This window comes from Oryctolagus cuniculus, chromosome 20, assembly GCF_964237555.1.
Source record: "Oryctolagus cuniculus chromosome 20, mOryCun1.1, whole genome shotgun sequence".
Taxonomy (NCBI): domain Eukaryota; kingdom Metazoa; phylum Chordata; class Mammalia; order Lagomorpha; family Leporidae; genus Oryctolagus; species Oryctolagus cuniculus.
Window position 1 is genome coordinate 41,080,256 of NC_091451.1, and position 12,300 is coordinate 41,092,555.

General features: G+C 48.8%; 1 protein-coding gene across 22 annotated transcripts in view; it reads left to right on the top strand.

Annotated features, from left to right (window-relative positions):
• Positions 1 to 7: 7 nt before the first annotated feature.
• The window catches only part of VRK1 (VRK serine/threonine kinase 1), an 80,640-nt gene continuing 68,347 nt past the window's right edge, over positions 8 to 12,300 (top strand). For 9 of the 22 annotated variants that reach the window (XR_011385046.1, XR_011385045.1, XM_070065634.1 and 6 more), the window contains exon 1: positions 8 to 153. Coding sequence is in view for 1 of the 22 variants with exons in the window: in XM_070065635.1 (XP_069921736.1) it covers positions 9,940 to 9,991 (52 nt within the window). In the remaining 21 variants the exon portion in view is untranslated. Of the gene's footprint in view, positions 154 to 1,494; positions 2,406 to 9,035; positions 9,992 to 12,300 lie in introns of those variants that run through there. The other 13 variants (XM_070065632.1, XM_051835932.2, XM_051835929.2 and 10 more) reach the window with 10 other exon arrangements.

A 12,300-nucleotide genomic window follows, 5' to 3' on the forward strand; every position in this document is an offset into this window, starting at 1 on the left:
ACCTACGCTCGCCCCGCCTCCCCCGGCGCCAGAGCCAATGGGAAGGCTCCATACTGCCGGGTGCGGAGGGGCCGGCGCCGCCGCCGAGTTGCGAGTCGGCGAAAGCGGCGGGAAGTTCGTACTGGGCAGGAGGCGACGGGCCTGCGGCTTGGGGTAGGGAGGCCGCAGGCAGCGGGGCCCGAGCCGGGGACGCGGGGCCGGCCGGGAGCGGGCGCGGGGCCGCGCGGCGCGGCGTCGCCGGGGCGCGCGCGGCTTCCTGTTCCTGCGCCAGCGCGCCGGCTCCGCAGCCTCAGCTCCAGGCGCTGGCGGCTTCGCGCGGCCTGGCCGGCGCGGCGGGCACTCGGCTTGGCTTCCGAGGGCGCGGGGCGGGGGCCGAGCCGTGCGGGGTCGGGGCAGCGTCCCGGCGAGGACCGGCGGTTGCGGGCCGGAGTCCCGGGGGCCAGACCTGCCGGAGGGGCCTGGGGGCGCCCCTTGGCTAGCCGGCCGGGGCGTCCGCTTCCCGCGGGTCGGCGCCCACGCCCGCGTGGGTTTAGTCAGGTTCCGTGAAGTGGCCGCGAGCCCCCGAGCGACACGGACCAGCCCGCCGTGGTCGGTCGGTTTCCTTCTGCATCTCCCGGGATAGCTTGCGAATCTCAGTCGAAGAGCCTCATTAGCTGTTCTTTTAAACTGGAATCGCTCATCTGTTGAGTCTGAAATTCATGGAGTAAAAATAAAAAGGGCCGCGTTCGTGTGTAGGAGTTGAGAAGGAGGGTTTTAGGCCAGGCCGAGCGGGGTGGTTTGGAGAGGTCGGTGCGCAGGTGCACAGCGGCTTGTGAGCGAGCAGCGCGCCTGGGGCCGGCACTGGGCGCAGGTGGCGCCCGCGGGGCCGCGCCGGGAGTTTTAGTTTCTGGGCGGGTGAGAGGCTGGGCTGGGCTGGGGAGCGCGGCCGAAGCGGTAGTGGCTTCCTCCGGCGGCCCCAGCACGCCCGCGCCCGCGCGTCTCAGCGTCGCTCGTCTGCCCTGCAGGCTGCCGGCGCGCCCAGGTCGGGGCCCGGTCCCGGGCAGGTGGCAGTTTCGCATGTGATGGCTGCTTGTAGTGCTCCGAGCTGCAGGCGTCACGGGAGGGTGTTTGTTCACGAGGTTCTGGGGTGACGCGCTGAGCGTGAGCCTGGCACAGAGCAGGGGAGTGCGTGCCCCGCAAGTGGGTCTGTGGGAAGCTTCGCGAACTCTACTGCAGGATGCAAGGCTGTGCTTGAAAGTAACCGGAAGGCGCTCACCACGTCGACAGACCCTAACATTCAGTTTCTTAAAGGAAATAGGCCAGCTTTTTCTTCTTCTAAATAATACGTAAATGAATGTCCCAGATGTCTAGAAAAGGCAAAAACAAGATGTTAATTTTGGCGACTGCTTTCTGTAAAGGCATCCCTAATCAGACAACATACTGTGAACAGGATTTTGACTTGGAAAATTGAAACTTACTTGGAGATGAAGCAGAGCTTTGAGGTTTGCCTTGTGTCACAGGAGAAGGAGGGCCCCTGATTCCTGCAGATGTGTGGCAGGCAGGAGCCTAAGGGAGTTAGTGCTGCGTGGGTGTGAGTGCGGCCTGTGAACACTGCTAACAGGGTGAGGGTGGACGGCAGCTGAGAGCCCCTGCAGCGGGTTAGCCTGGTGGGCGCTCTGCGTGCTCAGAGGGAGAGCAGGTGGGCACTGGGCTACGGTGCTGCGTCTGTTCTTGCTGTCCCCCGGTCTCCCTGAAGCAAGTGTTCCTCGTCTTCACTTAATGCAGGTTCTTTTGGACTTTGTTTAGGATCCAGCACAGGTCGGTGAATGTATAAGGCTATTTATGATGGAATATAGAAAACAAAGAGTTTTCAACAAGAATGCAAAATTAATCCGGAAAAGCGATAGCATCCTGGCTCGGCACTTCGCTAGGAGGCTATCCGAGGGGATGTGAGCCGGGGGTGTGTCTGGCCCTGCTGACCCCATTCCCCTGCCTGTGGGAGCCCTTGCCGGAGAGCAGAGGGCCGTGCTGGTGGGTTTCCCCCTTGGCTCCGCGTGAGACAAGCACGCTGTGTTCTGAGGAAGCTGTTTTGAAGTGGATTCGTGCACTCCCCGTTACTCCTGCTCCGTCGTCCCCAGTGTTGGCTCAGACCTTGGCAGGAACTCGGGCATTGCCTGCCACTCTTGCTCCAGGAGCCCACGGGCGACCCTTACAGACAAGCTCTCCAGGGAGCCTGGAGGGGCTGGAGGTGTGCCCCTCCCCTCCTGTCAGGGAGGTAGACTTTTAGTATCGGTCCCACATGCTAATACGAAACGACTTTAGCTAAACATTCTCAGTGCATTTACTGAGAATTTTGTTAACCAGAGCATCCTTGTCAGCCTAGAAAAACTCATGCCTGCGAACCATGCTTTCTGTTTAATCTTCAGGTAAGTGTGTGGATTTGACGATTCTTTGCCATAACTTCTCTCTCTGATGGGAGCCAGTGCTGTAGGGTTTAAACTGCATCTTAGAATAGACACTGTTTGCACTGGCAAATGTTAAACACATGTTTAGCAGTCAGCCCTGTGCAGTAAGTGGGACAGTGCCCTAGAAGGAGTCATATAATTAAATCTCGGGGTAAGCATCCTAGTAACAGTGGGAGGAGGTCAGCGCCAGGAACAATCGCGCCGATCCCGCGAGGGACTCAGAACTGGAAGCCATTGGTAACAGGGACGTCAGGTCCCAGTGTTGTCTTTGGAATTTATAATTTCTGTTCGTTCATTTTCTCCGGGTGGACAGATACGTCTGCTGTGGACTTAGCTTCTTGTTTCAAGACCCCAAAAGAGACAGCATTGTCTTTATCAGCGTGTCAGATCTAAATTAAAAAGCTATAAAGTTGGAAGCCTTACAGCTGAGGAAGCTGCAGTTCTGTTTCAGATTAGTTGCTTTTCTTAAATCGTTGTGCGGAGTAACAGCTGAACAGATACCACTCGATGGTGCTGTGTGTTAATGCGTTGCAGTCACATTTCACAGCATACCTGAGTCTTTGCAAGTTCTCTTGAGCCTTTAGTCTTGGTGGACTGGAAGGCGTAGAAACAGAAGCTTTGTCTGTTTCTACTGTAGGTTTCAGGGTTTTTTCCCTCCCCACTTGCAGTTTGGTATACAATATGGCATCCGCTACCAACATACCTATAACTATACATTCTTTGCTAGAGATAAAAAAGTTGTCCATTATTTGGGAAAGAGGAAAAAGAAGCTTTAAAAAATAATTTTTAAGAAAGTGAAGTTCGGGTTACAACATTTAAGAGGGTTCCTCTTGCTGCTTTTTCAGGCTTGTAGAAAGCACTGTAGAAATGATGACTTTCAGGTTCTCTCCCCTCTCCTGTTGCTCCTGGGAGAGTAGGATGGGTGGCCACCTAGGAGTCAGTTTTGCCATTTCTCAGGAAGTTAAACACTCAGGTACCCTGCAGCCCAGAATTGTGCTCCTGGGCATTTGTCCTAGAGAGATGGAACCTACACACTCACCAAAAACCTGGGCAGGAAGGTTCACAGCAGTTGTTCATCATAGCCCAAACCGAGAACAGCCCACCGGTCCTTCAAAGGATGAATGGCTAAATAAAATACGGTCTAGCACACAGTGGAACATCACTCGTCACCAGAGAGGGAGAATAGTTGGTACATGCAGCAGCTTGTATGGAGCATAGTTCTGAGTTTAAAAAAAAAAAAAAAAAAAAAAGCCAGTCTCTAAAGGTGATGTAATTCTATTTATTCAGGATTCTTGAAATGACAACATTACAGAAGTGAATGGAGTTCGCCATTTTTGAGATTTATTTATTTTGAAAGAGAGAGATCTTCCATCTGCTGGTTCACTCCCCAGGTGGCTGCAAGGTTGAGCTGTGGGCCAGGCCGAAGCCAGGAGCTTTATCCTGGTCTCCCATGTGGGTGGCAGGAGCCCAAACACTTGGGCCATCTTCTGCTGCCTTTCCTAGACTATTCACAGGAAACTGGATCAGAAGTGGAGCAGCCAGGAAGGCCGTTCACAAATGGGATGCCGGCATGGCAGGCGGTGGCTTTGCCCCTGTGTCACAGCACTGGCCCCAGAGATGACCAGTTTTTGCTGGGTTAAGGTTGGGTTTCTTGAGGATGAAGGCCCAGTTGTGGGTCCTGATTGTGGTGATGGTTCTGTGGATCTGTACATGCGATCAGATGTCCCGGAGCTGTACCTACACCGAAGAACCGGAACGTTGAACTTCGAATCAGTGTTACTTTCCTGGTTCTGGTAACTGTGCTGTGTTTGTCCATTTTATGGCTGTACCACACTTTATTTAACCATTTACCTGCTGAAGGCCATGTGGATTGTGTGTCATTTTTGGCTTTTCTTGTGAATATAAGTTTTCATTTTTCTAGGATGAATGCCCAGGAGTGCAATTGTGGGGTCATATGCTAAGTGTGTGTTTAGCTAAGAACTTGTGAACAGTCCTGTCCTCACGCGATGAGGGGTCCAGTGTCTGCATCCTCACCACCGTTGGTATCGGTGGTGTTTCGTGTGTGTAGTGATAGATGTGTCTGGGTGGCTTTAATCTGCATTTCCCTGGTGGCTCCCTCTTCCTGATAGCTAACCTCTCCTGTGCTTCTTTGCCATTCATAGCTTCTTTGAGGACTTGTCTGTTCAAGTCTTTCACTCATTTTGTATTTGAACCCTGTTCTTATTGCTGAGTGTAGAATGTTCTTTATGCACTGGATACAAGTTCTTCACCCATAATCTAAATTATAAACACATTTTCTCAGTCTGGCTTTTCCTTCTCGTATGGTATCTTTCACAGCACAACATTTTTTAACTTTTATGGAGTCTGATTTATCAGTGTGTGGATTGTTTTTGTGTCACGTGTGTCTCAGAGCTCCTCGTAACCTGAGATCAGATTTATGTCGTCTTCTAAGTGTTTTATAATTTCTTTTTTTTTTTTTTTTTTGACAGGCAGAGTGGACAGTGAGAGAGACAGAGAGAAAGGTCTTCTTTTGCCGTTGGTTCACCCTCCAATGGCCGGCGCGGCCGGCGCGCTGTGGCCGGCGCACCGCGCTGATCCGATGGCAGGAGCCAGGAGCCAGGTGCTTTTCCTGGTCACCCATGGGGTGCAGGGCCCAAGCACCTGGGCCATCCTCCACTGCACTCCCTGGCCACAGCAGAGAGCTGGCCTGGAAGAGGGGCAACCGGGACAGAATCCGGCGCCCCGACCGGGACTAGAACCCGGTGTGCCGGCTCCGCAAGGCGGAGGATTAGCCTAGTGAGCCGCGGCGCCGGCCCCCAGTGTTTTATAATTTCACATCCTGTATTTAGACCTATGATCTGTTTTGAGTTGATTTTTGCGTAGAAGGTGAGGCTTAGATCTTGGTTCTTCTTCTTTTTTCTTTTTTTTTTTTTTGTCTGTGGATGTCCAACTGTTCCAAAGCCATTTGTTTAAACCTTCTCCACTGAGCAGTTTTCAGAACTTTTATCCGAAGTCAGTTGGTTATGCACTGAAAACTCAGTACTCAGATGAAGACGGAGGAAGTGAGCGAGCAGTTAAATGGACATGAGTGCAGACTTACCAAGGGGAGACATGGCTAAAAGGTGGGACAGTGTCTGGGAGAAGAGTAGGCGCAGAGACGTGTCCTAGAGAAGGTAAGAATGGACTGGCCGTTTCGGGGGAGTCACGCAGGCGACGGTGCAGAAGGAGGTGGAGGCGGGGTACCTGGTTCCCGAGTCCAGAAACTGCTGGCTGGGTTGACGAGCCTGTGATGAGTCTCACTGGATTCTAGAAGGCACTACTTCTCGGTGTTCACAGGAAAATCACAAGGTATACAAGGTATTGGGGAGGAGTCATTTTAGGGCCCTGTGTGAGACAGCAACAGGTTGGTTGGAAGAACAGGCTGTAACCATGACTCTCAGCACTCGTGTTGTACAGGTGTAAGAGAAGGCCTCACGGGCGTCATTTCCCAGTGGGGGAGTCCTGGTATTTCTCCGAAGGTTATGGTAAATGCCAGGCTTCACCACTGTCGGGTTGGAGCCTGCAGGCTCTGCTGGACTCCGGCACTGCTGCGTCTTGATGCCAGTCTCAGGAGGTCGTATGCAGAAGAGCAGGAGGGTCATTGCTCCTTGTTGATGTGGGTGACCTTTCTTCTCAGGCCTGAAAGGGTCCAGGAGCTGGCCAGCTGAGAAGATGGAAACAGTGAGGGACTGCTGCTTAGGCTGTCCTGCCCCTTCTGTGTGGAGCACGTGTGGAGAGTGGTGGGGACCAGCCGTCTGCAGAGTCGCTGAGGCGGCCGCACTCGGGGTGCAGTCCCAGGGAGGGCTTTCCAGATGCGGGAGCTGGTAGAGACTTGACGCCAGGAAGCCACCTTGAGTTTGGGGACATTTTGCTTACATTCGAGAGAGCGGGACAGGTAACTGGCCTGGGATTTTGCCCCAGAGACTTAAATTTTAGATTTGTGAATGAAAATACTCAGTTTCTTATTTTTTTTTAGCCCCCCTTCCATCCCCCCCCCCATTGAAATTATACTTTTTTTTTTTGCCCTGTTCATCTTTGGGAGTCTCATTTGTTTTCCACGTTTTTGCAATTAGAAGATCTTGGCTGTAGATTAGATTTCTATCATTTATGAAATACCCAGCCAACAAGTAGCACTTACATAATGTCAAACTACTAGATATTAATGCATTTCTACTCTTTTATTTAGAACATGGGAAAATGTTTCATCCCATTAAAAAAACCAGCAGTGACTTGTTGAGCAAAGGTGTCACCGTGCAAGAGGTCACCATGACGAGCAGTGTGAAGAGCTGTGCTGCAGCTTGTCTTCAGAGTACCTTTCTGTTTGATTTAACTTCCTTAGCCTCAGTCTCATCTACTAGTCTAGATCTTTCTCCGGCTGAAATGGTGAGATTGGTCAAGAATATTTCACTTAGATTGCAGCCCTTCCGTGTTACCAGAGAATATTTTTTCTCTGCAGAAGAGAAGAGCAAGCTGCCCATTTAAAACGATCATTGCTTGGCACCTCTGCCCTAGTGACAGTTTGACCAACATGTGAGCAGGCACACTGCCATCCCGACAGATGGGTGTGAGGATAGGCAGCCAAGAAACCATGTATCTGCATCTCGTGTGTGTGTTAAGGGCAGGATTCCCAGTCGGGGATGTTCAAACGTCTGTCCACCCTGAGCTTTCACGCCTGTGGATAAAGGGATGTCATCATTACTCCCCGCTTCTGACCGAGATTCCGTGGGTTTGTAAGAGCGTCTTGGCTCTTAAAGAAGTAGGCAGTCGGGGATCGTCAAGATAATTGTTCTTTCCTCCATCACAGGACCACTTCAGATAATCCTCTCTTCTTCTTCTCAGCCAGCGCGGCTTGTGTTACACATGGTACATGTGCCCCTCACTTATTTTTTAGAGTGGCAAAGCTTTGACCACTTAATATTGTGATGTATGTAATTGGATTCAGGTAGATTCAGATGTTGACTGTTGAGTGACATTAGGGCAACCTTGTTTACCTAGATCAGGTGCAATAATACCTAACAGAAGGTTCTTGTGAGAATTCACTGTCGACTGTGGACATGAATCTCTTAGTGTAAGGTCTGGGCCACTGTAATTGTTGAGTACGTTTTTGTCATGCTCACCATCATCATCATCACTTTAACTTATCTGAAGATATTTTTCCCTGGATAATTATCTAAAACAGAAAATCTTTTTAAACTCCTTTCCCACCATCCTTGAGTCATTTGTTGGCCATAATCACATTGTCCACTGACAAGGAGCTCATTGCATGGTTTCTCAACCGTGGGATTGTTGACATCTTAGATGGGTCATTCTGTGTTGCAGGGGCTGCTCTTTGCACTGCGGGATAAGATTAGCCTCAGCTGAGATCGCCTGCCTGTTTTTTATTAAAATTTGACTGCTGGAAATCCTTGTGTGGCTGGGAAGTCGATACTCAGTCCTGTCGTGGAGACAGACTGAACAGACTGAATTCCTCTTCCTCTTAACATGCTTTCAGATTCTTAGATGCCCGGGTCCTTACCTCCCATTTAGGAGACTTAATGGATCGAGTTCTGGGCGCCTGGCTTTGGCCTGCCCAGGCCTTGACTGTTAAAAGTATTTGGAGAGTGAACCAGCAAATGGAAGACCACTCTTTGTCTTTCTTCTTTTTGACTCTCTGCCTTTCAAATAAAAATGAAAAATAAGTAAAAATTCATTCTTGGAGTTGAAACATCTCCAGCTTATTAGCTGCTCTTCACATGGCACGGTTTCATGTCAGTTCATCATGCTGATGGCTTTCCTTTTTAAAAAATTATATTTTAGGCCAGTGCCGCGGCTCACTAGGCTAATCTTCCGCCTGCGGCGCCGGCACCCCGGGTTCTAGTCCTGGTTGGGGTGCTGGATTCTGTCCCGGTTGCTCCTCTTTCAGTCCAGCTCTCTGCTGTGGCCAGGGAGTACAGTGGAGGATGGCCCAAGTGCTTGGGCCCTGCACCTGCATGGGAGACCAGGAGAAGCACCTGGCTCCTGGCTTCGGATCAGCGTGGTGCGCCGGCCACAGTGGCCATTGGAGGGTGAACCAACGGACAAAGGAAAACTTTTCTCTCTGTCTCTCTCACTGTCCACTCTGCCTGTCAAAAAAATTATATTTTAAAATTGTAATCCTTAGAATTGAATGCAGGCCGGTGCCGCGGCTCACTTGGCTAATCTTCCACCTGCGGCGCTGGCACCCCAGGTTCTAGTCCCGGTTGGGGCGCCAAATTCTGTTGCGGTTGCTCCTCTTCCAGACCAGCTCTCTGTTGTGGCCCGGGAAGGCAGTGGAGGATGGCCCAAGTGCTTAGGCCCTGCACCTGCATGGGAGACCAGGAGAAGCACCTGGCTCCTGACTTCGGATCTGCACAGTGCTGGCCATGGTGCGCCGGCTGTAGCGGCCATTTGGGGGGGGTGAGCCAACGGAAAAAGGAAGACCTTTCTCTCTGTCTCTCTTTCTCACTATCCACTCTGCCTGTCAAAAAAAAAAAAAATTGAATGCAATACTTCAGGCATGGCTAGATAAGTGAAGAAATAGAGTTGGATTTCTTGTTCTAGGTATAACACTCTTAATGTAGGGAAGATTATTATCTTCCTCTTTTTGCATACTGTATTTTTACTAATATTAGGTTTATCCTTTTCATGGCCGCATCATACATTGAACCTAGAGTTGAATAAAATCCCAGACCTGTCTACGTCATTGCTTATCCTGATCTGTGCGTTCGTTTTGTGGTCCATGGAGCTTTGTGCTCACCCTGTTAACTTCCGTGTTAATGGATTTAGCCAACTGCAGTTTTTCAAGATATTTTGGATTCCTAATTCTCTGCCAGATTAGAAGTTTGTAAGAGAACAGGGTATGGTGATGCCATCAACTGAGATTGGAAAAGCAGGACAAAGAATTGTAGCATGTAGAATGAAGAGGATTGAGGGTGGAAACCTGGGGAATCCCAAAAGTAAGAAAGAGCTGAGCAGAAAGGAGGCAACAGAAGATACCAAGAAGGGGAACCAGAGAGGCAGGATGAAAAGGAGCGGACTGTCTTGGAAGCTGGGGTGACTGTGTGTTAAGTACCGGGGCTGGTGGTAGAGTGCATAGGGCATGCTGATGCTTTCCGTGGCTCATTCTGATTAAGAGCAGTCTTTTTTGGAATTCTAATAAAAGGTATACAGATCCTCTCTACGGTGACTTTGTTTTTGTACATAGTGAACGCCCTAGAATGGCCACACTATCCTAGCACTCCTGACGTCTCTGACGTGGGCCCCTTTCCAGTGACTGCTCTACCAGGGTAACTGCTTTTCTGGTATCTGTCACTGTAGGTTAGTTCTGCACTCACGTCACTGGAGTGATACGCTGTACACCACCTTTTCCCCAGGCCTCTTCTATTCAACTTTCTGAGATTCACCCATGTTGTATGAATAACACAGTAGTGGATCAACCGGGACTCGAACCGGTGCCCATATGGGATGCTATGCCGCAGCGCCAGCCCTGAGACTGCATGTCCTTGTGGAAGGTATGTCGAAGAATTCGTGGCCATTTTTTTAAAAGTCTTCGCAAATTATATATAAAAATTAGTAAAGTGGATGAATATTAGAATAGTTTCTACTCTGGGGCAATAATGAATAAGACTGCAAAAGTCATTCTTGTTCTTATCTTTTGGGGTATACACACAGGCATCCACATAATTCGTTTTAGTAGGGTATATATCTGGGAGTAGAATTGTTGGTCATAGGGTATGTGTATATATATATATATATGTATGTATCTTTGGCTTTAATAGATGATTCATATTCCTGCCAGCATGTGACAGTTCTGGTGGCTTTTTAGTCTTTATTCCTTTTGATACTGTCAGTTAAACTTATTATTTCATCTGTTTTAGTGGTTCTGTGTAAGGTCTCAGTGTGGGGTTCATTGGCATGGCCCTGAGGGCTGATGGTTTGAGCACCTTTTCAGTTTCTGTTTATCATCTTTTCCTTTATGGTTTGTGCTTTTTGCATCCTATTTAAGACTTTCTTGCTGCCGCGTGATTATGGGGTCGTTCTCCTGTGTTATCTGTTAGAAGCTTTACTGTTTGGCCTTTCACATTTCGGTTTGAGTCTCCAGGACTTTTTTGTGTGTTCTGGTAGGGGGAGGCCAAGTTTCCTTTTCTTCTGTGCACTTGAACGCACCAGTGGTGGTAGGTAGCGTTGGGTCAAGTGGTCACACCGGGAGTTGGGATTGTGTGCTCACCCTTAAGTTACCTTTAATGAGGCTTCTGGTCTTGGATCTGTCATCACCCCCCTGGCCTGAAACTTCATCTGTAACGACTCGAATGGATTATCTTCTGGTATTCATTCCGGCTCTGTTTTCCTTGATCATTAGGGTTTTTTGTTTTGTTTTTGAGGCTTACTAGAATCTTGTATCTGGATTCTGTTACTTGATGTATTCATGATAAAGGCAGCTTCCTCCATCCTGGTGCTGGGTCTCTGCCCACGCGTGTTCTGAGTGTGTGGTGTGCACACTCTACCCCTTGCCAGGAGATCTTCCCTCTGTTTTAGGAAGTTGTGGGTCAGGATCCCGACTCCGTTTTTGAAAGTCTCTGTTTTTTCACTTGTCCCCTCCTTCAGTGTCCTACTTTGAACTCCAGGAATCACAGGTAGAGTTTATAGAGTTTTGTAATTCAGTCGAAGTCATTCCAGATCAGTGAGCTTTAGTCTTCACAGATTGTGCCTCTGGAAGGAGACGTGCATTGCGCGGTGCTGTGCCCCCGAGAGCAGGAGGCTGGAGAGCAGCCTGGACATTACAACAGGAAACCCACCGCTGCTGCTTGCTTTCTGCTCTCAGTGGCCTGCTTTGGGGCCTGCAAACGTCAGACCATTGCAACCTGATTTTAGAGAGTTCTCATCAGGGCTGAAAGAAACTCACCAATTAGTAGTCACTACCCGTGCCTAAGATACAAGTCTGCTCTTTGTCTATAAATTTATCGATTCTGCAAATTTTACATAATTGGAATCATGTAATGGGTGCTCTTTTGTACCGGCTTCTGTCACGTACCCTGTTTCATCGTTATCTGTATTGTAACATGTATTAGTACTTCACTTTTATTTTTTTTTTTAAAGATTTGGTTATAAATAAATAAATAATCTGAGAGCTGGATCAGAAGTGGAATAGCCGGGACTTGAACTGGCACCTGTATGGGATGCCAGCACTGCAGGCAACAGCCTTACCCACTGTGCCACAGTGCCTGCCCCACTTCATATTTTTTTTTATTGCTGTGTTTCATTGTATGGATATACCACAATTATTTATCCATTCATCATTTGAAGGACTTTGAGTTGCTTTCACATTTTGGCTATTATGAACAATGCTGCTTGCTATGAGGAATTGTGTACAAATTGTGGGTAAATGTTATTTCTCTTGAGTGTGTGTACATACACACACACACAAAGGTAACCCTACGTTTAACCTCTTAAGGAACTACCGTTTTCTAAGATTGCCAGCTTTTACCTTCTCACTAGCAACGGGTAAGGGTTCAGATCTCTCCAAACCCACTAATACTTGTTATTGTCTGTCTTTGTTTCTGCCATCCCAGTGAATGTGAAGCGGTATCTCACTGTGAGTTTGATTTTGATTTCTCTAATGACTGATCATGTTGGATATTTTTTGTATGGTTATTGGCTGCTTACTAATCCTTTTTGGAGAAATATCTATCCAAGTCCTTTGGCTCATTTAAGTGGGGTTATTTGTCTTTTTATTACTGAATTTATTAGCCTTTTAATGTTCACTTCGATTTATTTTTGACTTGAAACATTTTTCCCTTTGTTTCTCTTCCATTTTGTTCAG